The sequence below is a fragment of the Choloepus didactylus genome, chromosome 20 (genome assembly GCF_015220235.1).
Source record: "Choloepus didactylus isolate mChoDid1 chromosome 20, mChoDid1.pri, whole genome shotgun sequence".
Classification (NCBI taxonomy): Eukaryota; Metazoa; Chordata; class Mammalia; order Pilosa; family Megalonychidae; genus Choloepus; species Choloepus didactylus.
Window position 1 is genome coordinate 20,913 of NC_051326.1, and position 19,966 is coordinate 40,878.

Below are 19,966 nucleotides of genomic sequence, written 5' to 3' on the forward strand. Positions count from 1 at the left end.
TTCTCAAAAGGAAACCCTAAAGGGTTTTTTTTTTTTTTTTTTTTTATTGCATGGTTTTCTTTTTTATTTTAAACAGTCTTTGGGAGTCTCCAGAGGGCCCCTGGAAAAATCGCAAAGGATCTGTTCTTTCATCTTATGAAAAAGGTGCTGGAAATAGTTAGGTTCACTTGATATTTTACAGCTGCATGGGAAGTGCTGTCAAATTAAAAGAGATTTTCTAACCTTCTGTTGGTTAAATTTGCATGGGGAAAATGTTATTAATATAAGGGTGTAGAGATTGCATAAAACTCCTAGAGATGTTACCGGACCAAGGTGGTGGATTCCTTTGACCTGATGTGCTCAAATGACCAATTCCTGAGACACTGGGGTTTCAGAGAAAGAGTTTTATTGCTAGGCGTGAAGGAGAACAGAGGGCCTTTCTGTTCAAAATCTGTCTCCCTGAACTGCAGTAATTTTGATAGTTTTATAGTATCCAGACATGGGCAGGTTTTAGGATAACAAGTACAGTGGCCCCAGGTTATGTAATTAGAGGTGATCTACTTATTGCGCATGCACAAATTGTTTACATGCTTAGTCACAGAATCTAAGGAAATGGTGGTCTTAATATGATGATGGGCATGATTTTTAGTATTATAATGAGGTGTAGATGACTTGTAGGTTAAAGTCTCAGCTACTAGTCTCAGGTGGGTCCATTTTGGTTAGATCCAGCTTCAGTTATCAAGATAACTTTGGACTTGGGGTGGGTTAGTTCTGGTCTGATCCAAGACCCTTCATTTATAAACATCAGGGGCTGTCTTTAGTGATCATCATACTCTAAAGTAGAAAAACTGGATAAATAGGTACAAGTGAGGGTCAGTCACAAGGTTTTTACAATCACAAGCGCACAAGATAAAGGCTACACAATCACCATCAGAGATCAAGGCAGCTGAATTACAGTTCAGGATTCAGGTATTTCCCTCTGTCTAATACACCAGAAAGTAAAACAGAATATCTATAAGCATAATCAGCCCTTAAATCCTAATTTCTCGGTTACAGAGACTGGGCAGTGTTCTCTCTGTCCTTAAGTCCTGACGCTGCTCTCAAGCTAACTGACAGTAGTAGGGCGTCACAGGTGGTAATTTTAAGGTTAGAAAAAAGTTTCCAGGGGGTTGGGGGGAAGCACTGAACCCTCACAGGCTGGAGGATGGACCGCCCACTGTGGCTCAGGGACGGGCAGGGAATGAAAACAGCCCAGAGGTTTCTGGTCCCACAGCCGCCGTGGGACGGCGGCCGAGTCCTCTCCCCGCCCGCGGAACCCTCTGGATCGGGTTGTCGCGACTCCTTAAAAGTTTCCGTCTCTGAAAGTACTTGGAAAAAACCAAAACAACATCAACAACATGCTCTTCGGCAGTGAACACCCCACGAGGACGGCCTGTGCCCCGCTCGCCTCCCGGGGCTCCGCCTCCGCCTGCCCCGGCCCGAGCAGGGGAAGGAGCCCGCGGCCCCGTGCTGGGGCGGAGCTGCGGGGACCCGGGGGCGGCGCCAGGCGGGGCGGCGAGGGCGGAAGGCCCGGCGGAGGCGCGCGGAAGGCCCCTGCTCGGCGCGCCATGGAGGCCCGGCTGCTGCGCTTCTGCCACTGGAGCACCCTGGGCGTGTGCGCCGCGCTCAAGCTGCCGCAGCTCTCGGCTCTGCTGGCGGCGCGGGGCGCGCGCGGCCTCAGCCTCCCGAGTTTGCTGCTGGAGCTGGCGGGGTAAGGCCGGCGGCTCCGCCTCCTCCCTCGCCTCTGCGGCCGGGGGCGCGCGGGAGCCCCGAGGAGCCGCGGGCTGGAGGGCCCCGGGCTGCGACCGGCCGCGCGCGCCCGCTTTCCGGAGGCGGGAACGGAGAGGCGGAGAAGTCACCGGCCGGTTGGTGGCCGCGCCCTCCGGCCCGGGTTTCCGCCCTGTGAGGTGACTGCTCTCTGAACACGCGCTGGCGTTTCTTCGGGTTCAGGGGACGGAGGGGTCCTGAGGGAGAGGGCAGGGGCTGCGGGGTGGGGGTGGGCAGGACGGGCAGGGAGGACCCGAGTGTTCACCTGGGGCGGCCACCTACGTCTCCATCGGGAGGACCAGGATTCGCGGGAAAACAGCTCGCGGAACCCAGCAGTCGGCTAGGCCTGGCCCTCCCGCGCTGCTCCTCGGCGGCCCAGTCCCCTTTGAAACCCCCCCGGCGGCTCCGAGGGAGGGGGTCCAAGCCGGACGCACTCCTTGGAAGGGGCGGCCAGGTTGCTGTGATCTCAGGATCCCGGGAAAGAAAGAGGCCAAGAGGAGGAGAAGGTCTCACGTGTGGGAGGGGTGAGGGGCCGCGCCCAGGCCTGGCCCTACCCTGGTGCGTTTGGAAGGCTTCGGGGGTGAAATTTCCCAGAAAGGCTGAACAAATGGGAGAGGGGAGATTAGGGGTAGTGAAGGAGGAGATGAGAGCAGGCACCAGGCTCGTATTCCCGAGGGCGTGGAAATCCAGGGAGAGGATTTGACCTCAGAGGGTTGAGAGGGCTTTGAGCTGGGGAAGATGCGGCTGACGCCCTGCAGCAGTGGAAACCCTGAAGTGCTTCAATGCAGGGCCGCGCTCCACCGTTTTTGCCCCATTGCTCTCAAATGCCCACCCACCGAGAGGATAAAGGGCTCATCTTGAATCCACCCTCAGCTATCAGGTTACCCAATGGCTTACCTTAGCAGACACCAGCCCTGTGGCAGTGGATGCATTTCTCAGTTGCAAGAGAGACCCGAGGGAGAAGTAGGCTCAGTCCTGGGCAGGCTCTGGGCCCAGGTCGGCGGGGAGTGCGGGGCCAGGCACACATGACACAGGGGGCTCTGTCTGTCCCAGGAGGGGAGCTGCTCTGCCCTCAGCAGTGGGCTGGAAGTGACCCGAGACTTGGGCATAACAATAACAGCAATTTATTACATTCATTACCATTTCTTGAGCACTTTCTGTGTCAGACACCGTTCATTAAATGCATTATTTCATCGAATCCTCACTCTGGCCTTAGGGGCATAATAGGAAACCAAGCTCAGGGGTCTTGAGCCAGAGCTGGTCCCTCCCAGGAATCCTGGCGCTTTCCACTCTGACCCCTCCCCACTTCCCACTCTGACTGGTTCTTGCCCCCTCTCTGGTCTCACCCACAGTCCTGTGGGCTGGAGAGGACTGGCGAGCCCCCTCCCTCCTCCTGGCTCCCTTCCCCAGCCCTCGGAGAGTGAGGACCAGCTGGGGCTGGCTGCTGTGGGGTGACGGGGGCAAGGGCAGTGTGGCCTCACTGCCCCTGGTGGGCCTCGCCTGCCAGGCTCCACGACCAGACCTGGGCAGTGGCGGCCACAGTCAGAGCAGAAAGAGCCCCGAAGTATCCCCCTCAGGAAAGCACCTGCTGGAGGGCCCTGAGTCAAAGAGGCTCGGAGACGCGACCGCCACGCGTCCTCTCTGGATCCTGATTTGAGAAAACTGACTCTAAAAAAACATTTCTGAGAGAATTGGATAAACTTGAGCAAACTGTGTCTTGGTGCCAGGGAATGATTTTAATTTTGGTCAGTGTGATAATGGCATTGATTACAAAGTGCCTGTATTTTAGAGATTTCTCCTAAAACATGTATGGTGGATGGCATGTCTGGAATTTGCTTTAAAATATTTCAGCAAAGAAAAGGGCAAGGGGACAGATGAAGCAAATGTGGCAAAGCATTATTTGTTCATGTTGTGATAGGTATTTGGGGTTGATGATACTACATTCTGTGCCTCGTGTGCATGTTTGAGACTTTTCACAGTTTATAAAATGCCCATCCTCATTGCTTCCTTCTTTCATGCATCCGTGGCTGGGGTGTGGGTGTGTGTGCTGAGTCAGCCCCAAGGGAAGCGCATCTGCCTCCAGAACCTCCTTGATTCTTTGGAGAGGAAAGATGATTACATAAGAGAAGTTCCCTGCTAGAGTGGCCCAGGTCCCACTTCCTCCCAGACCTTCTGGGCATTGCTCCTGCTCCACCTCCTTGTTCTGGCCTCACTTCTGCCCTCTGCACCTGCTGGACCTTCCTGAAGCTCAGGCGCACACAGGCAGGTGGATTTTGGGACCCAGCCATGGCCGGATGGTGCCTTCCACTCCTGCCAGAGCAGGTTCACTGCTACGTTGAATGCATTGGCCCCGGGAAGGTTCCTAGAAATCTTCCATTCAAGTTCCAGCTCAGCACCTTGTTATCAGGCCACCTAACCTCTGCGCGCACGTGTGTGCATGGGTGCGTGTGCTTGTGTGTGTGCGTGCATGTGTGTTTTTAAGCCTCTGCAAATATGTTGAGGTGGAAAACCCAAATGACTTAATGGAGCCAGCAGGGGATATAAACAAGCTAGCGTGGCTGGGTATCAGATGACTGCCCATCTTATTATGTGGGCATTCTAATGCATCATTTTTATTTATTGTGAGTGATGCTCATGATTGAATGTGTGCCTATGGTGAAGACCACAGCTCTTCTTCTGGCATCTCTAAAGATCCTTCACTCGTTCTTTCAGCCAGCACTTGCTGGGTCCCAGGCTAGCCTGGCTGCCCCCCATGCAGAAGTGGGTGGGGTGCCACTCCCTCCCCCGGGCCTCCAGGGCTCTCGCTGGCAGCTGAGCTGAAAGGGGCTGCTCCAGAAGGGGGCAGGAAGAGAATCCTCACAGCAGGACGGGAGCTGGGCAGAAGCACCTGCTTGTCCCCTGAAGTCAGGAAATGGCCAATTGCAATGCCCCCAGAGAGCCAGGCTGCTTCGGGGGAAGAGCTGGATTTCTCTGCAACCAGTGAGGCCTGGAGAGGTCAGGGAAGGTGCTGGCAGGCCCAGGCCAGGGGCCCCCATGTGCTCAGTGATGCTGGGAGCAGGGCCTCAGGTTCGCTCCCACGTAGCCTCCGACCCACCTTCTCCACCCCCTGCTAAGCTGAAACTGAACACCCGGCAGAAACAAGATCTGGAGGCCGTTCCTAGCTTAAAGAAGTAGACCTGGTTACATCCACGTGAATGGATAGAGGCCCAGATTTACCCTGGGGAAGGCAAGGGGCTCACCTGTATGGGTGGGAGCCCCAGGGCTGGGGCTGTGCTTCCCTCCTGCCGTGGTGGCAAGGGAGCCGCCTGGGGTGACGGGCAGACACAGCCTGGGGACAGCGGAGGGATTAGGCACAGGTGCTGAGGGAGGGGGTGGCCTGGGGAGGCCTTTTGTCCTGGAGTCCCAGCCAGAATTTCCTAAAAGATTGTTCTCCAGGTCCTTTCCCCGCTGCCCTTGACGCTGAGATTTGGAGCACCGTCTCCTGGGCCCGAACACCCTCGGCCCAGACCTGGCATCGCCCTGGGAACCTTCCTCACACAGCTTCTCAGTCGAGCCCACGTGTGCCACCTTCCGAGAGGCCATGGCTGCTCCCACCTGGTTGAGAGCTCGTCCCTTCTTAAGTGTCGTCTGTGAATGCCACGTTGGAGATAACGCACGTTACGCTCCTTGCACAGCACCCAGCAAGTCCTGGATGTGGGGAAAAAACATGGATATTACTAAATTAACATTGCTTCTTACTCTTCTAAAACCTCCTCGACTCCTCTGGGTTCTGGGATTTTGCACACAAACCCGTCGTCTTGGCTGCCTTTGTTACTGGGGGTGGGTCCTCAGGGCTAACGTGTGCCCCTCTCGCCTCAGCTTCCTGGTGTTTCTTAGGTACCAGTGTTACTATGGTTACCCACTGCTGACCTACCTGGAGGTCCCCATCCTCATCGCACAAGGTAAAGGCCCGTGAGCTGGCGGACCTGCCCTCACGTCCCGCCTTCCGCCCTCTCACCCGGAGACCTTCTCTTGCAGACGTCATCCTCCTGCTCTGTGTCTTCCATTTTAACGGGAACGTGAAGCAGGCTGCACCGTACTTAGCTGTGTATCCTTTCAGGATCTCAGGATGGGAAATAGGATTGAGCATGTGATTTGCTAACAGCATCACCAGGAGGGGACTTCACCAGATGTATGTATGTATTTATTTATTTGATCCAACTACAACAGAAACTCAAATGTGAGACCCCATGGGAGCAAGCCTGTCTACCCAGACCAGGGGTGCCCTGCCTGGCGCCGCCCCTCGGGGCATGTGGATTGTCGACTGGTCATTCCAAACCCTCTGCCAAGAGCCACAGGGCCCAGCTGTACCCGTTTGTCTGAGACATTTCTTCCTTCCCTGAAAACGTCCCTGACATATTTAAAGCAATAGTGATGAGAATATCTGGCATTTGACCTGTGGTTAACTAGCTTGTTCCTACTCCTTACCGGTGTGGGTTCATGCTGGCTCGTTCACAAGTGAGAATCGGCCTAGATGTGAGCCTCAGTGGAGGTTCAGCAGGGTGGCGAGGGGCCTGGCCCCACACAGCTATGCCCCACTTGTGGATGCAGGAGAGCCTTTCATATCATCTCACTTTGTAAAAACCCCTGTTGAACTCGGCACTCCTTAGAAGGCCGGTGAAGTCATTTAACCCTACAACATCTATGAAATGGCTTGAGCTTTTATTTCTGCTCTAATCCTTATTATTTATTTTCTTCTGCTCACGTAGGATTTAATTTGCCCTTCTTTTTCTAGTTGTCTAAGGTGGAAGCTTAGATTACTGATTTTACATCTTTCTTTCCTTTTATATGTGCATTCAATGTTATAAATTTCTCTCTAAGCACTGCTTTTGCTGCATCCCACAAATTTTAATTAGTTATATTTTCACTTCATTTAGTTCAAGAGATTTGTTAATTTCTCTTGAAATCTCTTCTTTGACCCAGGTGTTATTGTGTTTTGTTTTGCTTTAACCTTTTTTTTTTCTAATTAGAGAAGTTGTGGGTTTACAGAACAATCATGCATCAAATACAGGATTCCCATATATGACCCTGTTATTAACACCTTGCATTGGTGTAGAACATTTGTTACAATTGATGATAGCACATTTTTATAATTGTACTAGTAACTACAGTCCATGATTTAACCTAGGGTTCACTGTATAGTGTACTTCCATGGATTTTTTAAAAAAAATTATTCTGTTAACAAATATAATCAAACATTTCCCCATTTAATTATACTCAGGTATAGATTTCAGTGCTGTTAATTGTGTTCACAAGGTTGTGCTACCATCACCACCATCCAGAACCGAGACAGTCCCATCTTTCCAGATAGGGGCCTGAAGATTGTGAGCCTTGACTCCCCATTGCCTACCCCCCATGCCATCCCCTGGAAAACAGGATGATAGATCCTGACTCTATGAGTTTGCTTATTCTAATTATTTCCATGTGTTTTTTAATCTCTGAATATTGTGGGATTTTTTCATCTGTCTTTCTGTTACTGATACGGTATGTTCACTCATATGTCTGTCTTCACGCTGGGGAAAGGTGGTGGGATGCCGCCAGCTCACGGCCTGCGAACCTGCTCTCGGGGAGGCTGTTGGTGTCGACTGTTGGAAGCACCTGGCCCTGGAGTCGAACAGGGCAGTTTCCACCCCTGCCACTGTGTGACCTCAGGCGCCTGCCTTGGGGCCTCCAAGCTGAAGTTCTCCGTCTGTGCAATGGGTGTGATCAGCCCAACTTCTAGAGATGCCAGGATGGCAGGAGACGCGAAGGTGGCTGCTGCCTGCAGGAGGGAAGCCCTGTGGCCAGTGTTTCCAGAAGGAGCTGGAAGTGGGCTCCCCGTGTGACGTCCGCCTTTCTCGTTGGCTGTATATACCGGTTTCAGCTTGCCCTGCAGAAAAGAGGGCCCACACAGCTGTTCTGCTTCTCAACAATGAAAGTCAGCCCCAGCTAGCTAAAGGATTTTAAACACGGAGTACTTTGAGGGTGAAAAGCAGTATGTGATTTGCTTTTAAAAATAAAATGCAGCAACTTATCTTTGTTGCCAAGGCTATAGATTAGAAAAGAAAACTTGGGTGATGATGGCACCAGTAAATTGTTCACATAACTGTTGGGGTGCCAATGGCAACTCTGTAGTATTGGCCAGAGGTTTAAAACTTCCTGTCAATTATGACTAATAGTAGAGAACAAATAAGTATGGTTGCCAGATTAACAATGAATAATTTTTTAGTATTAAGTATGTTCCAAATACTGTGTGTTGTTAATCTGAAATTCAAATTTAACTGAGTACCCTGTATCTTCATTTGCTAAATCTGGCAACCTTACAAAAAAGTCGCCTCTAGGATTTCAGTAACGTCTGCTACTGGTCAAGTTCTATAAAATGTCTTATATTTGGAATAAATGGGATGAAATGGAATGGTACAGAATTGGGCAAAAATACCACAGAAACTAGTTTTAAAGATTGAGTTAGAGAATGCTTTCTAAAACAGGATTCCATCCAGCCAGATCCGGGTTGCTGGTGGTGACCAGCTTGCTAATAGTTAGTTCTCCTGACTTTTAACAAAAGGCATCATCTGTTTTGAGCCCCTCATTTAATTAATATTACTAGTTATGACTGTAACCTATTGGGCCACTACTATGTGCTAGCAGGCATTTGTATCCACACTTGGGAGGTGGATAGGGCAAGGAACATGAAATCCATTCTATAGACAAGCAAACGAAGGTTGAGGGATGGGAAATGACTTGCCCGTCACTGCCCTGGCCGCTGCCCCCCGTGCTTGCGTCAGTCCCCTGACCAGCCTCTCCGTTCCTGCAACATCATGAAAAGGCTGAAACGAACCCCAGCACCCTCCTCAGTCTCCCAACGCGAAAGGGGGAAACCAGTGAACGGAATTCCACTTTATGCCAATTTTGCAGAACGTTCCTGCTTTATAACATTGGGCCTCTCTTTAATGATGAGCTTTTGTCATCAATTGGAGATGGCCATGGAATTAAGTGGGCAGTTGAGTCCAGAATGTTCCCAATGCCAGGGAGCAGACCACGGACACAGGTTTATTCACGTTTGTATTTCTCTTTCATAATCTGCTTATGTTCTTTTGAACCATGAGCAAGTGTTCATTTGAAACCACTTTTTTGTTTTTTCCAAATCAGACAGTCTTTCCCAGTTACACGTCTGGTTATATCTCTGTTTGGACCACGTGCTTTGTTTCCAGGAGACAGGAAGACTTTGGGCTTGGGGTTGAGAGTTAGAGCTGTCAGCAGCTGCACTGTTGTTTCCTTTAACACTTGGTAAGATTTTTCTCTTCTTGGTTTGTCCTCACTCTGCAGAAGTGGATCATAGATCTGGCCATGGTAAGTTTTTCTCCTTGAAGAGAAAGTTTGTGAAATAGCAGCCTGTTCTCTCTCCTCCCCTTGCCATCTGCCTATTACAGATCCAGTGTTTAATCTGGTAAGTTCTCAGCTACAGTAAGGGATAAGGAGCTGACAGTGCAGTGCTATGCAGATATTGGAAGACATTTTTCTTTTTTAAACGTGTGGCAAGGTTTCTTTTTCCCTTTTTGGGGGGCCATAGGGATCACGACGGGAGGTGGTCGGCAGTTGGAGAGAGAAGACTTGGCCCTGAGTTACAGTGCTTCCTTACCCACATCCTCATCACCTTCTGACTCTGCCCCCAAAACATTTTTCCCCCTTTGGAGTTGCTTGGTTATGGGCCACCAGTTTCCATGGAGTGAGAACAGGATTCTGATAGTGTGCCGGGAGGCTCTTGGCCACAGTGACTGCAGCGAACATTTGCGCCCAGTGAGGAAAGGAGAACCAACTGGTGGTCACAGGGTGCTGCGTGCTACCCGCAAGCTCATGAGCTTTGTCCCCCCAGAGCACCCTGTCTGTGACCCTTTCTTTGAACGCGACTTAATTCTCTGTGTTGTATTTCAGCCTCCGGATTCGGGCTACCGTGCAGCAGCAAACTTTCACTTCCAGGAAACATTGTTCTGGGAATATTGTGGTAGATTGTCAGGGAATTAGGTGTGAAGGTCAAAGACTTCAATTTTGTTTGTTTCTTCTGTGCCCTGACCAGGGTCTATTGTAATTGCATATTGATGTTATAATATTCCTTAATATGTAGTTCCCATATGTGCTTTCATGGTTAGATAATTTGCTAATTCACATTTTCACAAAAAGATAGGATTGAAATACTTAAAAATGTTCTCTATAATGGTTTTAACATCTCTCCTCCTTTCCAATCCTGTTCATATATCAGACTGTGCTTTATAGAAAAACGTAATAATCTCCAGTTGAATGTGTCTCCTGTCTAGGTCTTAGCTATGGCCCAAACTAAAACTGCTTCCTTATTTTAAAGGTGGCTTATTCTTCTGAAAGACAGTCGTGGCAGAATATCTAGCCAGTATATTTCTGTTTGGAGCACTCTGTCCACACTGTGGTCCCTGCTCCTGTTGTCCATAAACAGTTTGTGTTTCCATCTGTGTGCAGATTTCCTGACTCCCGCTCATCCTGACACCCGAGTCAGCACAGGCTCATGTTGATCTTATGTTCCGACTAGTTCGCAGATGCGTTCCTTCCTCTCAGTCGCTACCGTGCCTAGTTTGGGTTGCCTGGATGCACAAGAGCCTCTTTCCCCACAGGTCTCCCTGCTTGGGGTCTGGTCCTCTTTAGGGCGTCTGCACTCAGCTCCAGCATACCTGTCTGTGGATCTGACAAACGGGCTGGCTGTGGGCCCTTGCTTGTCTCCTCTGTCTGGGATGGGCTCCCTGCCCTTCTCTTCCCTCTAATTCTTCCCTGTCCAAGCAACCTCTTTCTTCCTAGGTTATCTTCTCTTCACCTTTATCATTGCATTTGCCAACTTGCATTATTATTAAGGATTTGTTCATTTAACAAAGAATTGTTGAGTGCCTACTGTGATCCAGCTCTGTTCAGGTGCTGGGGATGAGGCAGAAAACAAAACAAGTCCTCCCCTCATGGAGCTTTCATACTATTGGGGAGCCAGAAAGTAAACATGTTATTCTTGTCAGTGACACCAAAGACTTTCACTCCTGTTGCTAAATCCCGCAGTCAATTCTCATTCCTCGTCTTACGTAACGTCTCTCCAGTATTTGATGCCATGCATCCAGCCCTCCTCCTTGAAACACTTTCTTCATTCAGCTTCCAATCCACCTCACTTCCCTGTCATCCTTTCACCTATTCTTTTCTGGTCGCCTTAGCTGGTTCCTGGTCATCTTTGCTCATTCCTAGTAGACTCTGCTGGTTCCAAGTTGTCTTTGCTAGTTCTTAGCCATCTTTGGTTCCTAGTCATCTTTGCTAATTGGTACTCATTTTCACTGTTTTCTAGTCATCTTTGTTGGTTCCTAGACATCTTTGCTGGTTCTTAGTTGTCTTTGCTGGTTCTCTAGTCATCTTCACTTGTTCCTAGTCATCTTTACTCATTCCTAGTAGACTTTGCTAGCTCCTAGTCATCTTTGGTTCCTAATCGTCTTTGCTAGTAGGTACTCATTTTCACTGTTTCCTAGTCATCTTTGCTGGTTCTTAGTTGTCTTTGCTGGTTCCCTAGTCATCTTTGCTTGTTCCTATCAGTCTTTGCTCCTTCCTATCAGTCTTTGCTGGTTCCTAGTTGTCTTCGCTAGTTCCTAGTCATCTCTTTTGGTTCCTAGACATCTTTGCTGGTTCTCAGCTTTCTTTGCTGGTTTCCTAGTCATCTTCACTGGTTCGTGGTCATCTTTCCTCATTACCAGTCTTTGCTGGTTCTTAGTTGTCTTCGCTAGGTCCTAGTCATCTTCTTTGGTTCTTAATCATCTTTGCTGTTTCCTAGTCATCTTTGTTGGTTCCTAGTCATCTTTGCTGGTTTCTTGTGGCTTCACTGGTTCTTAGTTGTCTTCACTGGTTCCTCTCATCTCCTAGACTTGTGTTAGAGGTCTCCCCAGTGTTCTGGCACACACTGCATATATCCAGCCACTGACTTGACAGCCACATTTTTGTGATTAATAAGAATCTCACACTTAATATGTCCAAAACTGAGTCTCTGATCGACTTCCCTACCTCTTTCCTAGAAAATGTGTGCCTCCTGCAGTTTTATCTATTTCATTTAAAGGCAACGCCATTCTTCCAGTTAATAAGGCCAAAAACATTGGTGTTTGGAATCAAAACATTGGAGTTTTGAAATCTGTCTCTCATACCCCATGGCCAATCCCTCAACAAATCCTGCAGCATTACCTTCAAGGTGTATCCAGAATCTGACCACTTCTCATCTCTTCTCTTGTTACCGTCCTGGTACAAACCAGGCTTATTGCATTCACCTCCTAACTGGTCTCCCTGCTTTCACCTGGCCTCACGTCAGTCTGTACTTAGCCCAGCTGCTGGAGAAGGTGTTCCCACAGATAGACTGTTGAATGGCCAGGCTGGGCCCACTTCAAGATGGAGGGTACCGTAGAGTGCCACAGGATAATTTGTGAGGATCTCTTACCTTGTCAGGTAGCAGCAAGGTAGCAGAATGCCTGAGGGCACCACCGTGGAGACTCATGAGAATAGCTAGAAATTCACAGAACCAGTCTGCCAAAGCTTAATGCTTTGAGTTCATGAGTCTGTCAGCTCAAAGAAGCATGGTTTTCCACAGGCTCTAACATGCAATAATACCTGTGTCTTCATATTTTTATTGTGGGGATGGTGACGGATAAGCTTCTGTGGTCAGAGCAGTGATTCAGTCTTACTCTGAATTTCACATTAGCTGCAGCCTGTTAGCCAATAAATAGCAAGGATTTGTAACTCCAGTTTCTTCATGACATGATTTTCACCTGCCTTTTGGTTGCCTCTCCTCCCATCTAGTTCTCTAGAAGAGTGAAGAAAACTTGAGTGCTTGATACAGATCTGGCCTGTATTTCACCTATCAAAACACTCACTGCACTTTTTGTAATTACCAATTTTTTGGTATATCTTGACTAGATACACAAAATGTATCTAGTATATGTTTGTATATCTTGAGCTCAGAGGGTCTGGTTGTTACTGCATCTGTACAGTAGCAATATTATTTCCTTTCCAAGAGGTTTGGCTTCCATATCGATATTTTCATTTCCATTGAAACAAAAGAGTGATCCACAAGAATTATGTCACAGGCAGCCTAAGGGTTACATCATCATCTGATAAAACCTGGCCCCACTAAACACCGTAGGAGTGTGATGCTTCAGTTCTTTGTACCTTAGTTTCTTCATCTGTAAAATGAGGATAACAATAGTGACTATTTAATAGGATTAATATGAGAATTAACTGAATTCCTATTTGGAAAGAACTTAGAAGAATTTAGGGTACATAGTGAGACTAAATACATGCTTATTAAATAAAACCCTTTCTTCACTGAGTTACTTGCCCTCTTGGGCGCCCACTCCCACAGCCTTTATCTGCCCCATTATGGAGCTTGCCATGCTGTGTTGTCATGATCTGCTTGGCCATCCCCCCTTCGAGACAGAATTTTTTGGAGCACAGACAGTATGTTTGCTTTCTAACATTATATCCCCAGTGTCTGGAACACAGAAGGTATTAATTTCCTTTCATCATTAAAATCCTACCGGAAACTTTATGGTTGAATGACCAAAAGTTTGGAACTAATGGGTTGTAAATAAATGTCTCCCTGTTCCATTCCTTTCTTACCAAACTTATGTTTCAACTGTGTACAAACTGGTTATTATTTGACTTGAAAATCTGGCTTCAAGAGTGGTCTTAGTATCTATGCTTTGCTTCTTAACAAATGGACTCCTGACTTTCTCATTTTTCTCTGTCAACAGAATTTATGTACTTTCATTAGTGCAGCCAGTAAGTTTGCTCAACTCCAGTATCTGTGGAAGACAAGGGACTCGGGAGCTGTGAGTGCTCTGACTTGGAGCCTTGCTTCATACACCTGTGCAAGTAAGAAAAAGACAGATTCTGGGGGTTCTTTGTCAATGTCAGGTGTTTATCTGGAAGTGTGTAAACTTGGTGTCTTGAGTATTGTGAAACCTTGAGTGTTAATACTTTGCAAATAGCTATTCCAATGAAGTCTGTTAAATAAGTGTATGCGCATCTACAACAATGACTTAATGTAGGCTACTCTCCATTTTCTGCAAGATCTGTATTCCAGTTGCCCAAATAAGTAACTAAATAAAATGGTGGAAGCGTCTCTAAAGATCTGGTCTAATATTTGTAGTCCTCTGATTCTTTGAAAAGCATCATGAGGTTGATTATATTGAATCCACTAATTTAAAATATTTAAAATCCAATAATTTTTAAAATTTTGAATTTTTATGAGGTAAGATTAAAATGATGAAAAGTGTGCCTTAGCTTTCAATCATGAATATAATCTGTAGCAGTGGAGTTTTTATGGTGCCATATTATTTGGTCTCAACTTTAGAATATCCACTGTTCACTTGGATTCTTGCAAGAATTACCTTGATTATGCTATACATAGATTAAAATTTTAAAATTCAAGCCATTAATTAGATTTACTAGTTTAGATATTTTAATTATTCTGCATCATGGTTCTTCTATGTCTTAAAAGGCCAGTTTCTCTACTAAGGGCTGCTAGTGTTAAAAGTTATTTAAAATTAAATTTTTTATTATTGAGTTTGATTTTTAGCTTTAAACTATTGACATCCTATTGTGTAATATAATTTCTGGAATTGCTCATTAGATATTTATTAGCTCCCTAATTTATCTTCAGGAGCTTTAATCTTTAAATGTTAATTACTGGTTTCTTTTTTTTTTAGGAAATCTTGGCAACTTTTAACTGCAGAGCTTACATTTCAATCTTTTTTGCATGATGCCCTGTGCTTAACAAATACTTAAAACATTTATTGATTAGATGAAAAACAAACTGGGGACTGTAATTTTATAGGAAACAAATGAACTTTGTTTAAAACCCAGTGTTCCTTTTTTATAGTTTAGGCTAGCAACTTCAACCTCAACATTTAGAAATGAGTAAACTGTGCATTTTTAGCTGCTCCACCTGTTTACTTTGGCTGGTTACTGTATTCTGGTTCACCTTGGAGCCATTACTACCGGGTCACGCATATTGAAAGTCTGTAAGAGTTTGCATGAAAATTGGCTCCTTGGCCACCTTCTGAACTGCTCTGCTCTCCACCCACTTAATTCATCTCTTCTGTGTAAATCATTGATTTAATCGTCAACTGTTTACATGTTGTCTGTGCACAAACCCTTTGTTTAGCAAATTTGGCAACAAAAAATTTTATGAGACTTGGTCCCTGCTCTTTAGAGGTATACAGTTTAGTTGGAGGACCAAAGACACACTCACATCAATATATGCTGAATGCAAAGTGTTATGCGGAGGGGAGATTTCTATGGGGTTAGGGTTAGCAGAGGCATTCGGTTGCAGGGAATGGTGTGTCTGACTTCCAGTTTGGGTCTTTTGTGCATTAAAAGCGACCAGGTCAGTTTAAACCGTTACACTAATTTCCTGTTTATTAAGTGAAGTGCTGCATCAGGAAAATGAATTAAATTAAGCAGTTCTGTTTAGACCCTTAGGAAAATCATATTCCTTTCTGGGCCTCAGTTTCCTTGCCTGTACAATATCTAGAAAATAAGGGATAGAATTCAGTAATTTAAAAACATTGTTTTTGCTGAGTGGGTATAAAGTGTTTGTAAATAAAAATTAATTAAAAAAAAAACATTGTTTTTAATTAATGGGAGCCTTTCTTTAAAAGAAATCTTACCCAGAAATTCAATATGTAAATAAGATTTTTTAAAAAGTTGCTTTTTGGGGATAGGGAAGGGAGCACACACTGTGGAAGGAGAGCTCAGCTTTCCCTGGGCAGTACCGAAGCACCTTCTAGAACTGCTTCTACTCTTACGAGCAGTTTCAAAACCACTGGACTAGGATATGTGCCTGAATTTTAGATGTTTTATGAAATATAGTACTAGTTTTCTGCACCACCAAAATATTTCTAGAACAATTAACACATATTCCTTCCTTTGTTCTGGTTTTGTTTGAAATTTTTTTTTTATTGCTTGTTTGTTAATTTTTTCATAGAGTTAAAAAAAAAAAGAATGAAAAAAACAGAACAAAACATATTTCTGTATTTAAGACATTAACTAAACACCAAAATGTCTGAGAAGCTGATATTTATTGCTGGAAATTTTCTTTTACAGCAAGAATAGTAACAACTTTAATGACCACCAATGATCTTACAAGTAAGCAAAATACATATTTTTCTCTCCACTTCCCTCTTGAGTTCTGTGCTGTTTGTGCCTGCTTCATCTGTAAACTGTCTTTGGGTTTAAGAGATCAACCTGGCTCTGTTGGATTATAAATTTAGAGAACACTAACAATGCATTCTTGGTCACTAGTCACCATTCCTTTTATTTGGCACCTACTTCTTGCAGTACCTGGGATAGACTATGACAAGGTGGTAGATTCCTGTCTTCATGAGGCTTCCATCACAGCAGTGGAAATGGACACTGAAGTGTGTTTAGAAAGAATAGTACAGAATGAACACCTAATAGGGGAACCGGCCCCAGTTTGAGGGAACTGTGAAGATTAATTAGAAGCCGAATGGAGATTTCATCAGAGGGAAAGATGGAGAAGGAGGGGAAGAGAATGTTACCAGAAGGAGCGGCGTGTGCAAAGGCCCAGAGGAAGGAGGATAGATGCATGAGTGTGCGCCAGAAGGGCCGGGCAGCAGAGAGCATGGGTGGCGACTAGCGTGCAAGCTGGAAAGTGAGGCTGGCAGGGCCAGATCCTCCGTAGCCTGAGTTGCCCGGATGCAGTGGGGCACCTCTGCAAGCTTTCTAATGCAGGCAGAGGCATGATCATCTGGCTCCATGCTCACTGCTTTTGTGTTTTTAAAGGGGTGCTGTCATGGAGGAGAAAAGAAAGAATATTGGTTACCCTCAAAAGAATTTAGAAATTCCATTGGCTGAGTTTTTAACTACCAAATCAAGCATATATTATTATTTGAGAAATACTGCTCTGAACAGACTACAATTGCTAGTCTCTTCCCGGGAAGTAGGCCTTTGGATCGAATACTTTCCATCACCTCTGAAAGTAGGATTAAAGTGGTTTTGGTAAAAGCATAAACTTTGATCCAGTGGGGAATGGAAAAGGAGATAGTATTGGATCTTCTTCATGGGACTTCAGAATTCTCAACATGGAAAGGCGGGTCAAAACAATTAAAACATAAACATATACATTAAGAATTAAGCTTAGCAGATATAGAAACTTCTGTTATTTGTTTCATATCTAAGATGAGAACTGCTCCTAAAAGTGATCAGTATTCTGGGAACCTTTTAAAACAGTTAGCTAGTCATCTTAGAAGTGTTTTACAATCACAAAGATACCATAAAGCTCATAAACCTTACTGGGAGAGTGTGGAAGTTTATAGTTTCATTGTTTTTAAAACAAAAAAGCCACATTTTCAGTTATTTCATTATAAAATACACTTTGACATTTGGCCTAGTTTTTGAAAATTATCTTAACAGAATGCACTACATCATCTTCCTTTAACGGGATGTTCTGAGACATCACCACTTAAAAAATGAGTAAAGAGATTTTTAAAAAGATATAACCCTCATCTAGTTGGAACTAGATTCCTCTAAGTTAACCATTTAAGACGTTATACATTTTTATCCATCAAGTTAGGCCAAAGTAGTCATGATGAGAGAAAGATCACTTTCCTGTTAAGTTTCATTTTTTTTTTGGGGGGGGGGGTGGTAAAGCTTTATTTAGGCCTCAACTTAGAGGACGTGGTTTTGCTCTATATTGTGAAAAACATTATTTTTTAATTATTTTTTTCTTTCCTTCTGGCTGATTTCAGTTCTTACACGTTTTGTGATCATGCTGGCTTTAAATATTTGGGTAACAGCTACAATTCTTCACTATCGGAAGAAGACCACTATGAAGACTGAATGACAGACCTATTATTCCTACAATCAAAGTGGATTTTGAATAATGGAAACAAAGGGGGAAAAAAGCTCACTGCTAAATTAAGGCCTTTTATAAGTTTAGTCAATTGTTTCAGAAACTTTGAAGCCAAAGAGCCACTCAAACTCTTGTTTAAAAATGCCAGTGTTCTCCACCTTCCCCCTCTTTCCCGCAGTCGTCAGGTTGCTGTGGGGTTCGGTTTGAGAAGGCTGGTGGCCAGTGGAGGAGGCCCAAGAAGCCCATCTGATGGAGACCATTTTGATCCTTACTCTTGAAGTCATGGCTAAGTTCTCTTCAAAGAGCTAACTTTTTCAGCTTTTAAAGTCTTTTAAGAAACAGTCCCTCTCCATAACATAATCGAACATGAAAGCAATGGGGATGTGCTCAAAATCAGAAGTGTAATAAACAGCTGGGGTTCGCTTTCTGGGGCTGTGTAATTGTAACGGAGCTATCACGGGCTGGCCTTACTGTAGATCAAGCATCAGTGTGATTGGCTTGAGTTCATATATGGAAACAGCCCTTAACTTCACACCATGCCTTCAAATAATTACCCCAAAAGGTACTATTAACCGTCATCTATACCTATGACGACACAATTTCAACAAACTTGGATTCAAACACAATGCTCCTATTGTTAAAAGGGCCACACCTACTAATTACCATTATTGGAATCTGGTACAAATTACAACCGACCTGGTCCAGGTTATGGCTTTTGAAAATATATGCAGTAAAGGGTATTGATAGATCCTGCCCAATTCTTACGAATTACAGTATCTTCTTCTAAACATGATGTTAAGATTATCGTACACTATATTTTTCTCTGAAACTCTACAAGCCCTAACATTTAAAAACTAATCTTCTTCTAATTGAATGGCATTATTCTGTTAAAGGCAGCAAATAAATTATCTTTATTATAAATGTTTTGTCTCCTGTGTAAAATAAACTTTCATATTTTGAATTGTGCTGAATTCATATCTTAAAAAGTGTCCAGTTGTTTTAATGTGATTAATCTTAAATTCTGTAAGGTGCAGTTTGAAAACAGCATATCTAAATTTCATCAGTCATTCACTCTGGAGTTATTTAAACCAAGGCCAAGTAAACCTCTTCTCATAAGCAGTTATAATCTGACTACAAGTATAAATACAGATAATTTGGACTTTATTTGTATTCCAAGAAATACTTTAGACATAAACATTTGAGAACACACTGCCTTTCTTAAGTGAAGAATTCTCCATTTTTCCCCTTTGGAGGGAAGGGAATATTTGAGTTATTCCAGGTATTGAACATATTACCATATTTAATCTCACAGCAATCACATGAGGTAAACATCCATTTCACAGATGAAAAAACTGGGGTTCAAGCACAGATAGCTTATTAGTGGCCTAGAAAGAAACCTGATTATCAGAGAAATGCTCTTTCTAGAAAACCACTGATCAGCACACGATTCCTAACAAACTGGCATCTTACTTCTTTCCCTATAGTCTCACCAACTCAAATGAGATTGTTAGGTTTGTATGACCCTTAAAATACCCAAATTAAACCAGAGTCAGTCTCCTTTTTGAACTTCTATTTTGTGTTTTTTCATGAACCAAATTGCAAAGCAGAAGAATCTCAAGGCTGTAACCTTAGTTACATTAAGAAACTTAAATTTCTTTTATTTCTTTCTTTTATAAAAAGCAGGCATAAAATACAATTATATTACTACAAAGATGAACAAAATTTTAAAAAAGAAAAATCAAGGGGGCACGATTTTTGTTCAAAGGGGACAGCTGATCAAATATGATTTATCTAAACCATGCAATTCATAACTTGTTACAATTCCAAATAAAATTTACTATTATGGAGAAGGGGATCAAGAAGAGGCCCCCAAGTGCTTACCTTCAAAGTGCTTTACAAATCAACTCTGGATTTTGAAAACCTAGGGACACCCCAGCCTTATTCCAGGGAAGGAGAGGTGAGTCAGCAGCAGTGTCACAACAGACTGAGAACTCCAGGGTGGTCTGCTCTAAACTGGATACTAAGCGTAACTCAGGTTGGAAGGTGATGGAGTTTCTGAGCTTTTCTCCTACCACCAGCATCCTGCAGCAGCAGCTAACAAACTGAGTCCAGCAACCCGGGATGCTTCCTGTTTGGGGCCCACATCCAAACCAATGCAGAGTAGCCAGACCCATGTCACTCTATCACAGTCTAGTTCAAAAAACACTCACCTTCATTTTAGATTTATGGTATAGTTATCCTATAGCTAACTAGAGC

The 19,966-nt window shown here is 44.7% G+C and overlaps 1 protein-coding gene across 6 annotated transcripts; it reads left to right on the forward strand.

Annotated features, from left to right (window-relative positions):
• The first annotated feature begins 1,253 nt into the window (after nt 1-1,253).
• SLC66A3 (solute carrier family 66 member 3) lies at nt 1,254-18,631 on the forward strand. Of its 6 annotated transcripts, none has more exons than XM_037812987.1 (7): nt 1,295-1,729; nt 5,662-5,726; nt 5,803-5,872; nt 9,096-9,153; nt 13,587-13,707; nt 15,943-15,984; nt 17,607-18,631. In XM_037812987.1, exons 1-7 carry the CDS (start codon nt 1,377-1,379, stop codon nt 17,699-17,701), a joined length of 804 nt encoding a protein of 267 aa, XP_037668915.1. In that variant the 5' UTR covers nt 1,295-1,376; the 3' UTR covers nt 17,702-18,631. The 6 variants fall into 6 exon arrangements, with proteins under 6 accessions (XP_037668919.1, XP_037668918.1, XP_037668917.1 ...); XM_037812986.1 differs by having other exon boundaries at nt 1,297-1,729; nt 5,644-5,726; XM_037812988.1 differs by having other exon boundaries at nt 1,592-1,729; nt 5,221-5,726.
• Nucleotides 18,632-19,966: the final 1,335 nt, after the last annotated feature.